This window comes from Parasteatoda tepidariorum, chromosome 3 (assembly GCF_982258835.1).
Source record: "Parasteatoda tepidariorum strain Cologne lab strain chromosome 3, Ptep-v5.0, whole genome shotgun sequence".
NCBI classification, from domain to species: Eukaryota; Metazoa; Arthropoda; class Arachnida; order Araneae; family Theridiidae; genus Parasteatoda; species Parasteatoda tepidariorum.
The window spans coordinates 40,827,651-40,845,094 of NC_141757.1; the positions used below are offsets into that span (position 1 = coordinate 40,827,651).

Here is a 17,444-nt window from a genome sequence, read left to right on the forward strand (position 1 = left end):
GAGAGGGTTCTGCTATACTCCAAGTGTAGCCATTTCGATAGCCAATACTTACTTATTCTTAAAGACATCCTGTCCCGCAGTGAACTGATCGTTAAGACACAGTTCCCAGCAGATCACCGAAGTTAAGCATCACTGGCTGCGGTCAGTGTGTGGGTTTGTGACCACTTAGATCAGTCTGAGTAGGGACCGAGGGTGTGCGGTATTGGTTCTCGTTAAACTGTTCTTTCGTGAAGTGCTCGACTTTGCTCACACGTCGTCAGGCTACCGAAGCGGAGGTGCCATCCTTGCAGAGGATCATAATTGTGATGGTATGTCTTCGGATCATACTCCGGGATGTTTCCCAGACCGTTGCCAATAGCCCATTGTGCAGCTCTAGTGCGACGTAAATTAACAACAACATCATCATTTCTTGCAGTGATTTGTCAAATTTTCATAAATTTTATATTCAATACTCACTTAAATACTCAGTTTACGAGTCCAAAAAATTCTAAAAATCTATATTAAGTACAGTAATGATGGAAAATACTTCCACCATTTACGAATGTTGTGTTTGCAAACTTTAAAGGTATAGAACTCAGTTAAAAAAAAAGGGATCCTTCCCAGACCGTCTCCAATAGCCCATTATGCAGCTCTAGTGCGACTACAACAACAACAGCATCAGATGCTCATTCCTGATTTCTAGTGAGTTAGGTCAAAGTGTACAATGAGATTGTAATTTCTAGTGAGTTAGGTCGAAGCGTGATATAAGATGGAAGAATCTGTTTGAAGAATTTGAGCATTAATGGAATCAAATTTGTTTTGTTGTGCCGGTCTTAAAGTACAAATACAAGTTTGTTGAATAAAAAAGATTATTCCCCTTTACTTAGTTATCTTTTAAATAATGGGTGTAAAGCGTGGCTTAGATTCTAATGAAAATCTAAATGAAAGAATAACTGAAGATGAAGCAGCTTTGTATGATCGACAAATTCGTTTGTGGGGTTTGGACTGTCAAAAACGGTGAGATATTTAAACTTAACTTAAAGTTCGTCAAATGAACAATTAATATTTACCAAAGTAAATGTTTTATAAATAGTGTCACTAATTTTTATGATTCTTATTATATGCGTTGTTGCTATTTTGTATTTGCAATTGTAGGTTCTCTGATTTATTTCTTATTAGAATTTCATTTACTTATTAGAATTTATTTCTTAATAGAGTACCGTCAAATGAGGTCAAGGCCTGATTTACTGATTTATCATAATCCCCTCTTTGTAATTAAGGAAGATGTAAATTTGGTTTAAAGTAGCAACTAGGGGGCTCCTGACTGTTCTGCGTCTAGGGCCCTCGTTTTTCTAGATCAGGCCCTGCATGAGGTTACTTTTACCAGTTTTTAAATTCAAGTAAAAGTGTCGGTGATATTTCTGTATCGTAATCTGTCACGCAAACTACAATTGCCAAAACGTTCATTATTTTGTCCCCAATTGCTTTATATTCAAATGTTCACTTCCATTCTTTTACATTCATGTCTCCCATCAAAATTGGAATATAGTGCTCAGGGACTTTGTCTAATGTTTTTACTTCCAAATCAGCAGCATTACTTGGTGCATCCATCTGTTTAATTGTTATAGATAAGTTTACTACTACTACTCCTTTTTTGTTTGCTACTCCTTTTTCGTAATTTGTTTCATTACCTGAAATGATTATATGGCAATTGGCATTTGTTTTTATTTCACTATAGCCAATTCATCTCAACTCTGCAACTCCCATTATTTCAATGCAATAGTTGCTTATTTCATTTTTGACCTATCTTGTCTTTCCATTAGGAACTTCGTGTACACATTCCATGTTCCAATGTTAATTTGATTTTGGGCCTGATGAGTGTCCTCAACCGTGAGTGAAGGTTCTTATAATTTTTTCTTACTGATATCATAGATTCCTCTACAAGGTCAATAGAGTAGTTGTCTGCAGAGGCATCACAGATTACTGCATCTTGACCTGATGAGGATAGGGCTTTACTTGTGGTTTCAGTAAGTGATGCTTTTGCTGCGTGGATGGGTGTTATGCCCATTGCACAAGTTTTCTCTTTTACCTTTGCTGACAGGGCGCAGGCCAAAGACTTATTATTAGCCAGATATCAAAAGTATAAGCTAATTTTAAAAAGCCTTAACCAAATGCAGATCTTCACAATTTTATATGATAAATTTTTTCCCTTAGAAATAACTTAAAATCAGAATACAAATTTGCTGTAAATTGAACTATTTTATAAAATGAGATTCGCTGGCCAGATGGTCGAGTGGTTAGCGTGCCTGACTGCAACGCCAATGGCTGCGAGTTCGAATCCCGCCCTGGGCATGGATGTTTTTCTCTGTGTGCTGTTCGCTATTGTGTGAATGTGGCCCACCCTATAAAACGGGTATCTGTGGCAGTGTGGCGTGGGTAATGTTGCTCGCTTCCGTGACTTAGGTTCCCACTAGGTCATGTTAAGTGAGTAGCACTTTCGGCATCTTCCTAGGCTAAGAATGAAAGTTCAGCGCCTGCCGTTAAAATAAAATAAAAAATGAAATGAGGTTCAAATCATGATTCAGTTTATAGTTGGGGAGAAGAAAATGAGCAATAAATTAGAAAGAGGGTGATAAATGTAAATATTTTTATTTTTATTTTATCGTTTTTCAAAGGAAATAGGAATGGGTTGGGATTAATTTTTGATAACTTCTTAGACTAGATCAGTAGTAGTATAAGGATAAACTTAAAGAGACATTTCAGATTTTTTTTTAGAGTTTGCCTATTTTTTAAATAAAAATATTTCATTTTAAACAATCTGTTGCATTCTTTAAATTTTATTTTTTAAAAAAATAATTTTTACTGTCTTACTTATTTTTTACTATTGCAATCGGATTGTTATCATTCAGAAAAAAAAAAGGATCGCAGTAGAATATAAGTTATTTAATTCTACTTTATTATGTTTAACACTAGATTGCCTAAGGAAGTCATTTTGACTGCTTTTAATTTCAATTAGAAAAAAAAATTATATATTAATATATAATGACATTATTTTTTAGGCTTTTGTGACTTTTTGTACAACATATTATTTTTTTTATTGTTAATATTTACTAATAACTTGTTAGATAACTGTAAATAATATAAAAAATGTTAAAAATTAATTTTAAACAAGTTTATTTACGCATTCACAATCCAGTCATTTTGACTGCTTTTGGGCAATATAGGTATCAGGGGTCTGTCTAGGTTTTTCTGAGAGGTACCTATTTTGTGAAAATTTAGACATAATTTGTGAAAAATTAAAAATTATATTTAAAAATCAATACAAAAATATGGTAAAAATGTGGATTTATCATTTCTTAAGGGATACAAAAATAAAATTTTAAGAAAAAGTATTTTGTGAAACTACCGTTTTTCTTAAAATTGAATTTGTGAAACTACCGTTTTTCCTAAAGTTGAATTTGTGAAGGTACCGCTAAACGGTAGTAAATTCGGCCTGGACAGACCCCTGGGTATATACTTATTTTCCGTCTTTCTAGTGTTAATTGTCTTTTTTACTTCCCATAGTGTCTCAATTTAGGTGGGGGCTTAACATGTTAACTGAATGCAGGGAGGTTATACTATATATCTTTGTAGATTAATGATCTATAAAGTTAAATATAAAGATATTGATAAACAAAGAACCACATTTTCTACAATAATAATAGGATGTTATTATGCATCTTGCTACACTATCTGTTTTATTGACACAAAGGAGGGAAAAGAATTTCATCACTAGATATCGCGTGATCCGGCAATGAATGTGTTAATCTTTATTTTACGATAGTTTGTATCATGTTTAAATGATCTCTTGTTGCTTACATTATCTGGAGTTAATATAATTTTAATTGGTTAGTAACATATCTAATGTAAAGGGCTGTAGTCGAATTAAAAATATAGAATTTATCCAGAAAAAGTCGTTTTGGCACAATTATTAGAATTTAAGGGAATTTCTTATCAATAGGAAAAATTGTTTACGAATAAATGCATCAGAACACATTTTTAATTTTTTTTCTTTCTTCTTCGTATTTACGATTTTATCGCATTTGTTTTTTAATAACTGTTTCTAGATCAGCTTACTGAGAAAAGCATTTTATCATTTAATCTGTTTTCTCCTGAATATCTACAAATAGTTTTTGTACTTGGTCCATAAACCACCTACCAAATATTTGTACATTTTCCTGATGATCCAATGAAGTCAATTTTATTGTGGGGCAATCTAATTTGAAATTAAAGTTCATTATAGTATGATATGACTCATGATATTATGTCTCATAAGTGTAATTTTGATTACAATTTATTTATTTGTTTTCTTTTTTTAGTTTACGAGAAGCTAGAATTCTTATTATTGGTCTCAATGGCTTAGGTGTTGAAGTAGTGAAGAATTTAACTTTAAGTGGGGTGAAATCAGTTACTATTATGGATGAAACACCTGTAAGTTTTTTTCATAAAATTTTTTTTTGATTGCTTTTGAAATACTGTAACTTTCTATCAATATAAGTTTCTTTGGTTTTTGACTTAATTATCCATTATTTTTTTTTGGTTCTGTGTTGAAATAAAAATAAATGGTTCAAATTCTTAACAGATTATTTTAGACACTAGTTTAAAATACTATTGTCAGATATAGGAATTTTTTAGAGGTTTAAAAAAAATTAAGATTTTTGAAAAGTTTTTTTTTTAACACTGCTTTTAAATGCTATTTTTTGTGAAAACATCGATGTTTCTACTATAAATTTTTTTAAGAATGCTAATGAATCTGGGTTGGGTTTTTGCCATCAAAAACTGGTTTTTGACATGGCAGTGGTAAAAAACCATGTTTTTACCGGTAAAAACAGTCTAAAACCCACTGTTTTCTTTAATTTATGGCATATAGCAGACAATATATTATTTTCACATAATTGCTTTTATAAATGAATGTTGTAAATGATTACTATTGATTTTGCAACTATATACATGTATTCTTATAGAAGGATATACATTCATACAGAAATTGAAAATAGTGATACTAACTTTTATCATTATAGCTTGATTTGCAAAGGATTAAAAACTTTGCACTTCTTAATTGCTAGAAGTAAGCAAACAAGCAAAAAAGCTTGGAACAAGATTCAAGAACTAAAAAGAAGAATTTAAAATTTGGCATTTCTTAAATATTAGAAATAGGCTAAACAAAACTTTCAAAACCTGTAACTACTAACAAACTCTAAGTCAAGAATTACTGCTATTTTGTCAAGTTAAAAACTTTTATTCAGTTGAAAAATCACATTAACCAAAACTTAATTACAAACAAAATTACATGTTCAGTAGTTGGGGTCGCTGTGCCGAAGCATACGATAGCAAGTGACTAATTTTGCGCATTTTTCATTGCCCAGTCGATTTCTGTTCCCAGTCAAGAATCTGTTCTTAAATATCTTTTAACAACTTTTTTTCTAATTTTATTGCCCCAAAATGAATTAATTTTTAATTATAAGCTGTTAAACTCAAATAAAAATACAGTTTTACCAAAACTACGGGTTTTTGACGGAGGTTTTTTTGACATGACGGTAAAAACCGTCACGGGTCAAAAACTTGCCAACCCTGTAATGAACAGTAGTAAAATTAAACTAGTTAATGTTAGATTCTACAAAACTTTTCTTCTGACCATAAAATATTATGACTGGTTGAAGTTATTGTAATGTTGGATATTTTTATCAACTTGGTTTGCTAGTTCCTCCCTTAATTCTGTTTTGTAAGATGTAATAAATGTAACAGTTATAACAGTTTTTTTTTTTAAAATTTAAGTTAATTATGCAGTTTTCAGTATTAATTGAAATCTGAAATTGTTAGTAATATTTGTGCTGGTTTTTTATTTTTCATTTAAAGAATTTTTATTCGTATAGGTGTCTGAATTAGATTACTCAGCTCAATATTTTGTTGTTGGCAGTGCACCTGGCAGTACAGTAAGTATGAAACAGATATCTGTTTGAGTCAATATTAATTTCGCTGTGTTTTTTTAAAGATTTTTTTTATTTTATTAATTCCATAATTACTTATATATAAGCAGTTTTTATGTTATTGAGGTTAATTTTTTCGGGTGTAGATGGGCATTTCATTTTTTTAATAACCTGTGCAAAGTGATTTTAATTGCTTTTTGTTGTGAATTTTAACTAAAACATTTTTATATAAAATGTAATGAAATTAAATTTCTGTCTTTGTATATAAATAAAATGATTGCATTAACAGTTTATCTGTCAGCTATTGTAATTTTATTGTGTTCCATTTTCTTTTGTTAGATTTAAAAAAAATTTCTTCAAATAGATATGGTATGTAGTAGATTTTGGTGTAAATTTAGATAATAAACATATACCCAGGGAAAAGTTATTGATGATGTTCCTATGTCAAATAAAGTACCTATGTTATAAACTTATCTATAACAAAAAAAAATTATGCATTGTGCATCTATCTTGGATTAAATCTTATATTCTGTTTGAGCTCCTCTGGGCGAGTTACCTTCTCCTAGGTAAATACAAGTTTCCTGCCTATGGATGCTTAGTAGTTTTTTCTTCTTCATCAAACTTGACTTGAACAGCCTACCCAGTGTACATAATATTTTATTACATAATACATGTTGTGGTACACATTAAAATTATTAATTGCCATCTATAACACCCTAAAACTAATTAGGCTCATTATCCCATAATGATTGAAAATTAGTATTTATTAAAATTATGTGAAGAGAAACTAAAATCATATTAGTAAATAGATGCAACATACAAATTAAAATTCTGAGACCAAATAAGTAAATAAATGAGGAAAACATAGAATGTAAGAACCAACAAAATATTATGTTAAAAATTAATCAAAAAATTCTAAATAAAGTCAAATTTAAAAGAGCAAAAATTATTTAATTGATTAACAATTATACAGTTAGTACATGAAGGATAAGCACAGTATCATCTTTGACATCACAAGAGGGGGAGTTTTAGAAGAAACTTTACTGACTTCGGTGGCTCTGAACCTGTTCTGTAGGCATGGGGGAAAAACTTCTATGCTTATTTTTTTTATTGTACATTGTTGCTACATAAAACTCTCATGTGTGTAGAACAGTAAAATTAGTATAACATTTTTTTTTAAATGCATGAAATTTCAATGCAAAAAACTATTTTTCCTTACCATTTTGTAAATTACGAGCATATTTCAAGACAAATTTGTCAACATGCATATGATTTTAAAATGATATTTGCAGAACACTTGGGGACAATTGCTATGTTAATAATAGCATGAACCCTATGGATGAGTGACGCTTGATTATGACATAACATTTAAATATGAAAGAGTTTTGAAAAAATTTGTTAATTTTATAATTTTGTTCCTTATACAGTATTTCTTTATTTTTATAGAGAGCTGAGGCATCGAAATCAGCAATTCAAGAACTTAACCCTAATGTGACTATTGTTATTGACAAAGACCCATTAGAATCCAAGGATGCTAAATTTTTTGCTGAATTTTCAGTAGTTTTTGCTACTGGTATTCCTCTAAAAAGCCTTACTAAAGTTAACGAAATTTGTCATAAAGAAGATGTTCTCTTTTTCTGTGGTGAAACGTGGGGCTTTTATGGATATGGTTTTCTAGACTTGCTGAGTCATAACTACTCTAAGTATGTTTGAAAAGTTTTCTCAGAATTTTTTGTTGTTGTTCTCCTTAGTACATGACCAAGAGCTTTGCAGATTATGGATTATTAATTATTTAATTTATTATAGTTTATTGGATTAATTGACAATTCATTTACATATTAAGGAATTTCAATTTATATATATACTCCAAATAAAATTTAAAAAGTATAAAATATATTTATCTAATTCATAAAGATTAGTGCATTTTGTTTATTAATTTAATTTGTCCTTCATCTTTCGAGTTTCTTTAGTTTAAATAAGATAGTCATATCATTGCAAATTATTGTTGCTGTTTTCGCTTGATCATTTTTTTTTTTTAAGTGTGAATATAGTAGTTTAGAGATTTTCAGTATATCTTAGAAGATTGTTGTCCATAATATTGCTCTGTTCAGTATTGGGCTTTATCAGAAAATATTTTGTTGAGACTTTAGTTGTAATGCCACTGAGCATTCCTTAAAATTCTTTCCACCTTTTTCATTTGCATTCCTATTAAGAATCAGATTTTTTCTCTTTAGTATGAGTTCAAATCTTAGCAGTTTATTAATGACATTTTATGTTTTGCATTTTTCCATTTTTGCTGTTATTTTGTATGAAGAATTTAGGATATATTTTTTTCTGAATATTTATTTCACGAACATATTTACATGTTCTAATAAAGGATGTAAAGCATTAAATGTAGGCTATATACAAAGCTACTCATATTCTGTGAAAAAACTATAACAGAAAGTGATAAATATAACTGCAGTTCCTTAATTTTCACTTTCCTTAAATTTCAGTTCAATAATTACGTTTAAATAATAAGATGTGATGCTAAATGCTCACTTGTCAGTTTATTTCTAATTAAAAAAAAAAATTGTTTTTTTTTACAGATTTTTTTTTAGTCAGAGACACTTATTCAAATATATTGAAACAAATAGAGCCCTTGTTTTTTAGATATTTATTTTTAGAAACCTGTTTTTGATAATTTGTAAAACTCTAAACTTGGAACAGTAGGAAACCACTACTTGACATGCAAAGCCCGTTTGACTATTTCATAATCTAATCTGCTTTTCTATGTAATTTAATCTGCTTTTCTATGGGAGAAATAGAAGGTATTTTGCTGAGTAATAAAATTGCTATCATATCAAGAATTTTTTTTTTTTTTTAAGTTTTGCCTTTTTTTTAAAAAAAAATTTTTTGTTGCAAAATGCACCTGTTTTCTTCAAAACGCTGGAGGTTGAAAAATAAATAATGTAACAAATATTATATTATTAACTTGGACTTACAGGCCTGCCCAAACTGTTTTATTGGCCAACTTTAGTTGGTCACTATTCTAATTGAGTGTTACTGTTAACTAAATGTAGTTCATTCTTAATAATGCATGAGTGGAAATATGACTGAAACCAGAAAGTTTAAATTTTCAGAAGGCAGCCTCTGAACAAGGGACCTGTTTAATTACATGAGGTCAACTAATTTTAAACACAGATAATTGATAAATAGATAAGTTCAATAGATACATTTTCAGAAGGCAGCCTCTGAACAACAACCTATTTCATTACATGAGGTCAACCTATATTGTTCCAAATTTTGTTACTGGTACAGTGTTTATTGTGTACTGGTACAGTTTTGTTACTGGTTAAAAATTCAGTGTTTCTTAACAGAATTTCAAGATTCTAATGCATGTATAATTCTTTATTGTGGGCTTTTCATAATTTGAATGTTTTCTTCCTCTTAGGAAATTGAAGAGAGATGATACTGAGGCAACAGTATTTGGAGTAAATATAACTTTTTGTTTTCTATTTTTCAGTATATTGTAATATTTGTAATGAGTTTATCCTATATTATGCCTATTTTTCAGTATATTGTATAAAGTTGATTACAAGATATTTGAAACTATTTGACTTGAATTTGTTATAGCAAGAATGTTGGCTAATTCTATCATCATGATAAATTTCACAATATATCTGATATAAAATGATAATGGTAGCTTAAATAAAGCCTCTAAAATTATATTATTCAGAGTTCATAATTGTCCTGTTATTCTTAATAGAAAAATATTTTGTCTTGATGTTTAACTTGTTGTCTTGATATTCCTGATTTTTTGTGTCTATTCAGAACATTTTCCAAGAATACAAATGTGGATTTTTAAAAATAAACAGATTTGAAGAATCAAAAAATTTAAACTTTTGTTCCAACATATTTTTATTTTAATAATGCGTGTAAAAATAGCAAAATTCAAGCATTCCAATTTAAAGAATATCTACTAATAATATAAATATTCAAGCATATAACCTTACAATATTGTTTCAACCTTTTTCAGTCTTTCATATATGCTTATATACATTATAAAAAAATGCGATCATTTAACACTTTTTAATAATTAAATTTTTATGGTGATGAATTCAGGGATTATATACTCATTTATTATTTTAAGCCAGTGCAGTAACAAATCTTGTAGTTTAAATTTATGCAGTTTTACAATTATTGATTTGTCTTTTTATTTCTATTTTAAAAATAATAGATTCCAAATCACATAATCATATGGTATAATATTCAAACATTAAATTCTGAAATCTTTCACTAAATTAAGTTTTGTACAAAATATTAAGCAGTTTATTGTGCTTTCATTTTGAGATTTTTGAAACAATGCTTTAAAATTATTTGATTAAGTAAAGATTAAGCTTTTATACAAATTTTAATTGTAAGTTTGTGTAAGGAAATATTTACTAATTGATACTAATCATCTTTTTTTTTAATGAAACAGCAGAGTTCTCCCTAGGATTAAAAAAGGGCAGGGGGTTTGCTCACTGAAAAGAGGCATTCCCTTAAAGCTTGCTTCCCCCCCCCACCCTAAAAAATAAATTCAAATGTTTCTTGAAAAAACAAATAATTATAAATAAAAAACTTCAATGTCTAAAGCTGTTGAGTAGGAAAAGAAATCTCACTTAAAATCAACAATAAATAAACAAAAAAAAATAAAATAAAATAAACAAAATGCATATTAATTTGAATGAATATTAAACACTTTTAGCTTATAAAACTGCTGGTAAATATTTCCTCAGAAGATAGAATAACAAAAAAGAAAACTAAGCATTTTCGTTAAGAATATTAATGTTAGTTACAATGCGTTATAATGTGCTTCATTAATAAAATCTATTTCATTCTGTATTGAATATGGCGAATAAAAATTTAAAAGAAAGAAAGGCACTAAAAAAATGTTATTTTAGAAACAAAAGTAATTTTCCGTATAATAGTAATTAAAAATTCATATTATTTTGGTCATAAAAAGTACAGAAAAAACCACTTAGGGAGAACACTAAAAATAGTACTATAAACGTTTCCTATTTATTGATTTGAAAGTAATTAATTATTGATAAATTTATACTGATTACCGTTAAAAACTTTCTGTTCTAAGCAAAGTAATTTTGGTATTTAAAAAAATATATTTTATTATTCTTTTGCCACAAAATTTGCTTTTATTACTCTTAATTAAAGCAAGTTATGTATATTTTTTTCATTTGCCTTTTCTAAAAGAAGTCTGCTGTATGTATACTATTCTAAAAAATATCCTGATTTTGTCTTGAATTTATTTTAAAGCATCCTATTTACTTTCATTATATTATCTTAAAGAATTACATTGAGTATCGCATTGAAAGAATAAAATTATGCTATTGAATAAAAGAAAAAGTATTAAAAAATATCTATTTGAAAATTGGTTAATTTTTAAATTTTTTTTTTAAAAATCACATAACAATCATAGAGATATTATGTATGTATTTAATGCTTACCTTTTGCTGACTATTTCTGAAATTTTTTTTCTGCGTTTGTATTTCTAACCAATCTTCCTGTGTATTTTTAATTTTATAACCTTGGATAGTTCTATAGTGATTAAACAGGATTTAATTATCTTTTAATTAATAAGTATTTCAGATTACCATACATTTATCTCAATGTAATATTTAAAAAAATAACTTGATATGCATAAGCGTTTTTTTTATATAACAATGTTTTTTATAATCATAATTATATTAGTAAAGATTAAATATTGGTGATTTATGCATTTAATAACAGTTAAGATGATATTAACATGATTTTTAAGGTATGTTTTGGTGAGAAATTTGAAATATTTATTTAAATATATTATAAAGCATATTTGCACAGATTAAATATGTTTTAGTTAATAAATATCACATTTAATAATATAGTTTTAATGACATCATTATAAATTTGATATGTTTATTGTAATGTTTATAGCAACATACGTTATCCTGTTAATATGGTTCTTAATTTCTGCATTTAAAGATTATTATAGCATCTTGCTAAAATTTTTGACCTTGATCTTTTCTGCATAAAATTTCCTTGTAATGTTGTTTTCATTAAGGTAGCTGTTGATATTATTTTGTTATTAATCTTTATATTTCAAGCTATATCAAAAAGTACAAAACACTTATGACAAATCTTTCACTTAAACTTTTATCTTTGATTAATATCTTTTAAATCAAATTTATGAATATCATGAAATATTAATTTGCTTTATTTTTTCACGAATCCTTTATTTCACTGATTGAAAAAAAAAATTGTTTTACTTTTTTTTTTTTTAATTTGACTTTTTTTATTCACATTTAGAAATTTGATTATTGTACTCTTGATTCTACTCTCACCCTTAAATTTGGTTCAGGATTAGGTAAAAGAACCAGCAAGATTTTTGTTTTATTTCATTGTAAGTAAAATTTTGTTTTTAGTTTTGCCTATATTTTTAGTTTTAATTTAATTGCTACATAAAATTTAAACTCAAACATTTGTTAAGTTTATTTTAATATAAAAGAAGTAATGTATTAGTGTTTTTCTTAATAATAATAATAATAAAAAAAAAAAAAACAAGCTTGCTCTTAAAAGTAAAATTTTAATTATCACTTTTAGTTTATATTTTTGGATTAACATCAATCATTGACGTTTTGATGAGTTAACTTTATCAAATTGTACTATTCATGTCCATGCAGTACTTTTTATATATAACTAGCTAAGTATTTTGATGTGTTAACTTTTACTTCATCAAATTGTACTATTCATGTTCATGTAGTGCTTTTTATATATAACTAGCTAAATACCTGTTCTTCATATGGGGAGAATTTAAAAGGAAAATAATCAATATTTAATATTTCCAAACCATGGACAAAACTGAAAGATATATACTGACAAAAATAATAAAAATAAATATAATAACAATTATTTATCATTATTTTTTGCCTTTCCTGGTGCCTTTACACCCAGTTCATTCCATCAGAATAAAGATTAATTGTATTCATTATCACTTGCCATGATGCTATTCTTCATGGTTTACTCATAATCGTCAAAATTTACCTAAATCCAGTTATTTTCTTCTATATTTATCTCTTTCCTGGGGCCGTAATACTCCTAATACATTCTAATTCCACATTATTGCCATAATACATTCTAATTCCACATTATTGCCATAATACATTCTAATTCCACATTATTGCCATAATACATTCTAATTCCACATTATTTGTCTTGAAACTGCTCACGATTGGTGCAGTTTTACTAATTACTGTGTCATAATACTTTGTATCTATATTGGTATATTTTTGGTACTGATTACATAACCTTCAACATTTGAATTTTTTTGTGAAATATTTTTATCAGTAATAGCTACCTAATGCTGAAATTTTAGAAACGAATAGAATTCTTATAAGAATTCGATAAGGACTTAAGAGTCATCTCTCTGTTTAATTTTAATATACTGTTTAAAATAGTTTTAAGTAATGGTAGAATTTTTTATATTTTTTAAATTTATATTAATATACTATCTTTGCTACGACTGGAAAAAATATTTTCGGAAGCTACTTAAATTTTTTTGTAGAATTCTTATTAAAATTACACCAATTACTATAATATCAGTAGTACATATTACCAAAATTAATTAAGCCTCATTTGTGTATGGAGATTTTTTAAGATTCCCCAAGATGAATAAGTATCTTTTCTCCATTAACTTTACTTTTTATTGCAAAGCTTATTTTTTATTTCAATTAATTCAGATTATTAGTATTAATAAGCACCTATGTCAATAATGTGTTTTTTTACGGTTTTCCATAATGAATAATTATCTTTTCTCCATTAACTTAGTTTTTTAATTCATAGCTTATTTCTTTTATTTCAGTATGCATCTATTACTTAAATTAATGAAGCATTATTGGTGTGAATAATAGAGTATGGCGATTTTTCTAAAGGAATTAGTACCACTTTCCCATTAATTTTCTCTTTCAATGTATACCAATTTTTTTTTTCATTTCAATCACTGTTATATTAAATTACTTAGTTTTATAGAAACATGTTTTTAAGAATTTAATTTCTATGAATAAAGTAATTTAAGAAATACTAATTTGGTGGTAAGCAAATGCTTCAATATTTTTAAATATTTTTGTTTACATTTTAGAAAAAAATCCAGTTTTTAATTCTTTTAAAACTCTTTTTGTACTCACTTTAGAAAGTATACTCAATATTGTCAGATAATATCTTAAATCATTTAACATGTGGAAAGTTTGAGTGGTTACTTTTTAGGATTAATTGGAGAACTTCTGTTTGCCTATGTATTTTTTTTTCTAAATAAAATTATATTGTTATAATCAATGTCTAAAATGTTAAAAAAAAAAAGCTTCAAGATTAGATACCTTTTTGCCATATTCATTGAGCACTGAGCTAAATTTTAGTTATTGAGCTTATTTTCAAGCTATTGCGTGAAGTAGTAATGCAAAAGTAGAATATCTTTCTTCTTAGTAAAAAGTGTTAGTTCTAGTTAGTGAAGTTTACCTCAATGGAAGTATTAAAAAAAATTTAAAACTAAGATATTTTGTTAACTATGATAAAATTAAATAGATAATACTGCTATTAAAAATTAATTGATTTTCATTCTTTAAATGATGAACCTGTGACAAGAACCTTTTGGCAGTCAAAAATAGATTGAAAGTGTTATCTTAAATAATTACAAATAAAATACCAATAAAATTAATATGACCTGATAATTCAGTTCATCATAACATTTTATTGGTACTTGCAATAAGTTATATTCGTATTTTGTGAATTTTTATAATCAATAGCTAAATTGGAACAAATTTGAAAGCTACCAAAATGACTATGGTGCAGTGTTGGCGAAAATTGTCAATGGGATAATGCGCAAGTTCATTTTCATTCATGTTGTTGTTACATGTTTATTTTTATTCACGCTGTTGTCATATTCGTGTTGTTAAACTTTAAACAATATAAAGCTTTATTTTAAATAATTATTTATTAAATAAAAACTTGTGCATTAAAAAAAGTTTTTGATTTTCAATTATCTCAGTTTAAGGAAATTTATTTAAAATTATATTTTAGTTAGGTATAATCTGTAGTTTTTCTATATTTAATTATATTTAACTTAATATTGAATGATAATCAATAATTCATGCAGAATATTCATGAATATTTTTATTGTTAGATCTAAATTTCCTATGTTCATTTAATTTGTGAAAATTCATTTTTATTATAATTTTGATGTTTCCTCCCTCTAGTGATAAATCATTTCTTTGATGTAAATCAACGATTTCCATCTCCTTTATCTCGTGAAGAAGACTTAAATTTACTGAGAGAGTATAGAGATGAATGTGTACGTAATTTAAATTGTGATGCTGATAAAATTCCAGATTCATTATTAAGGTAAGTAGCTTTTTAATTGTAAATGTTAAAGTCATTTTATAAAAATTTATATATATGTGTGTATACACTCAATCCTTTAAGGTTATTAAAATTTAATTTTTTGTAGTTCTAAATTTCCTTTTGTAAATAATAAGCAAATTCATTTTTATTTCTTTTAATACTTTTCCATTATTTTTCTACCAATTTTAAATTTTATTCTATAATTAAACAAGACTAAATATTTTTAGCATGCATTTTCGGACTGTTTTCTTATTTAATTTTTATATTTTAAGAACTTTTATTTAATTTTTCTGTATTGAAAATTTTATATATCCTTTTATATGCACCAATGTTTGATGAATTCTCAGAAAATTCCTAAAATAGGTTTTAAAAAAAATCCTTAGTTGCCTTCTAGGCCTTTAATTCTTAAAACTGTTTATTTTTAACCTTTCAGACTATGATTTCTATTCACTGTGAATAGAATTTAAACTCCTATTGAATGGAAAGATATTTGATTGAAAATTGTTTGAGTTTTGTGCAACACAACCCTGTAAACTTTCTAAAGTTTAAATGCCATAAACTTTTTTTTGTATATTTAATGTTCTGATAGATTTTATATTAGTTAAATTAGTTTTTAGAGCTTGTAATTTCTTGAACATCTATCTGAAAATTAAATATTTATGATTGTTATAAACATTTAACTAAGACAGTGATTCTCAACCTTTTTTTTGTTGCTGCACACTTTTAACGATTTCGAAATTTGACGGCACACAAAGAAAAAAATTAGATTAAAAGTTGTTTAATTACCTATTTTACACTGTGTTAAATAGTTTGTGATAACAATTTTGAATGTGAAATAAAATAATATGTACTTCAAAAGCACATTTATTAAGGGATTAATTATTTCTTTCGACCAATTTTTTATTAGTTAGTAGCAGTTATTCATTTTTTTGCTAGTTTTCAATTGTTAGCTTTTTTGCTATAGTTATTAACTGTTAGTTTTTTTGTGATTTCTTGTTAACTAGTTTTTTTGCTAATTATTAATTGTTAGCTTAATTTTTGTTAGTTATCCTTTGTTAATTTGTTTTTTATGTATTTGTTTTTTTAGTTATCCCTTGTTAATTTGTTTATTAATTGCATAGCTTATTTTAATGATTAGCTCTTGCAACATTTTTTAAAATTGTGTGTCATATACAATTTAAACACTTCCATCTTATTTTAAGATTGATCAGAGACAATACAATTGCCGACAAAGATGTTCAAGCGGTTAAAGCTCGGAAAAATTATTAAAAGTATATATACACTGTTCTTTAATTTAAACTTTATTCATAATAAAAAAAGCATTATAATTTCTATTGTATCATTTCTAATATTTGGCGGCACACAAAAGTGCCACGGCACAGTGGTTGAGAATCACTGAACTAAGACATTAAAAACTTTGAACTTTTTACTATTATTTGTATACATTTCGATTTCTGGATTCAAATCTTGTTTTACTTTGAATTTTTATTTTCATGTGATAGGACTATATTTTTGTTATAAATAAAATAGAATGCATCTTAGAGTATAATATGAATCTCATAAATATTTTTACACTTCAAAATTTAGTTGTGTATTTGGAGAACTGGCTCCCATATGTGCAGCTGTTGGAGGCATTTTAGCTAATGAAATTATTAAGGTATATGAATTTTATGTATATTTTAGTTTTTCATACGGTGCAATAGAATATGAATGTTAAATATAATATTTTGCAGGGTATTTCAAAACAAGGTGAGCCTTTGTGCAATTTCCTATTCTTTGATGGAGATGAGTGTACAGGAGCGGTTGAACGAATTATGCCAAAACCTTGATGTACCATTTTTTTTTATTAACTTTAAATTATTTCACTTTATAAAAATCATGCATCATTATTATTTTTTCATTAATAAAATGAAACTGTCATTTGATTTTATTATTACTCTAATCTTATACTTAAAAAAATTAATGATAGAAGATTTAGTTTTTGTGGTAGTTTTATTATAATTAAGACTGACAACAATTTTAATACCTAGTTTGAACTCTTAGCATATTTTTGCCCTCCCATATTTTCTTTTATTTTCTATTCTAACAGTT

The 17,444-nt window shown here is 26.8% G+C and overlaps 1 protein-coding gene across 1 annotated transcript; it reads left to right on the forward strand.

The window, feature by feature from the left end:
* Positions 1–734: 734 nt before the first annotated feature.
* On the forward strand, positions 735–17,278 carry Aos1 (SUMO1 activating enzyme subunit 1). Its single transcript, XM_016075412.4, has 9 exons — positions 735–996; positions 4,338–4,449; positions 5,892–5,951; positions 7,392–7,648; positions 9,379–9,418; positions 12,270–12,363; positions 15,209–15,353; positions 16,941–17,010; positions 17,087–17,278. The coding sequence occupies exons 1-9, from the start codon at positions 881–883 to the stop codon at positions 17,180–17,182; spliced, it is 990 nt and encodes a 329-aa protein (XP_015930898.2). The 5' UTR covers positions 735–880; the 3' UTR covers positions 17,183–17,278.
* The last annotated feature ends 166 nt before the right edge of the window (positions 17,279–17,444 follow it).

What these genes read in the sequence shown, in the direction of transcription:
- Aos1 (XM_016075412.4), top strand. Translation starts at nt 881, where the DNA reads ATGGGTGTAAAGCGTGGCTTAGATTCTAATGAAAATCTAAATGAAAGA. An exon ending in GCAGTGCACCTGGCAGTACA is followed by an intron (nt 5,952 to 7,391) that starts GTAAGTATGAAA and finishes TTATTTTTATAG; the next exon opens with AGAGCTGAGGCATCGAAATC. An exon ending in TAGCTAATGAAATTATTAAG is followed by an intron (nt 17,011 to 17,086) that starts GTATATGAATTT and finishes AATATTTTGCAG; the next exon opens with GGTATTTCAAAACAAGGTGA.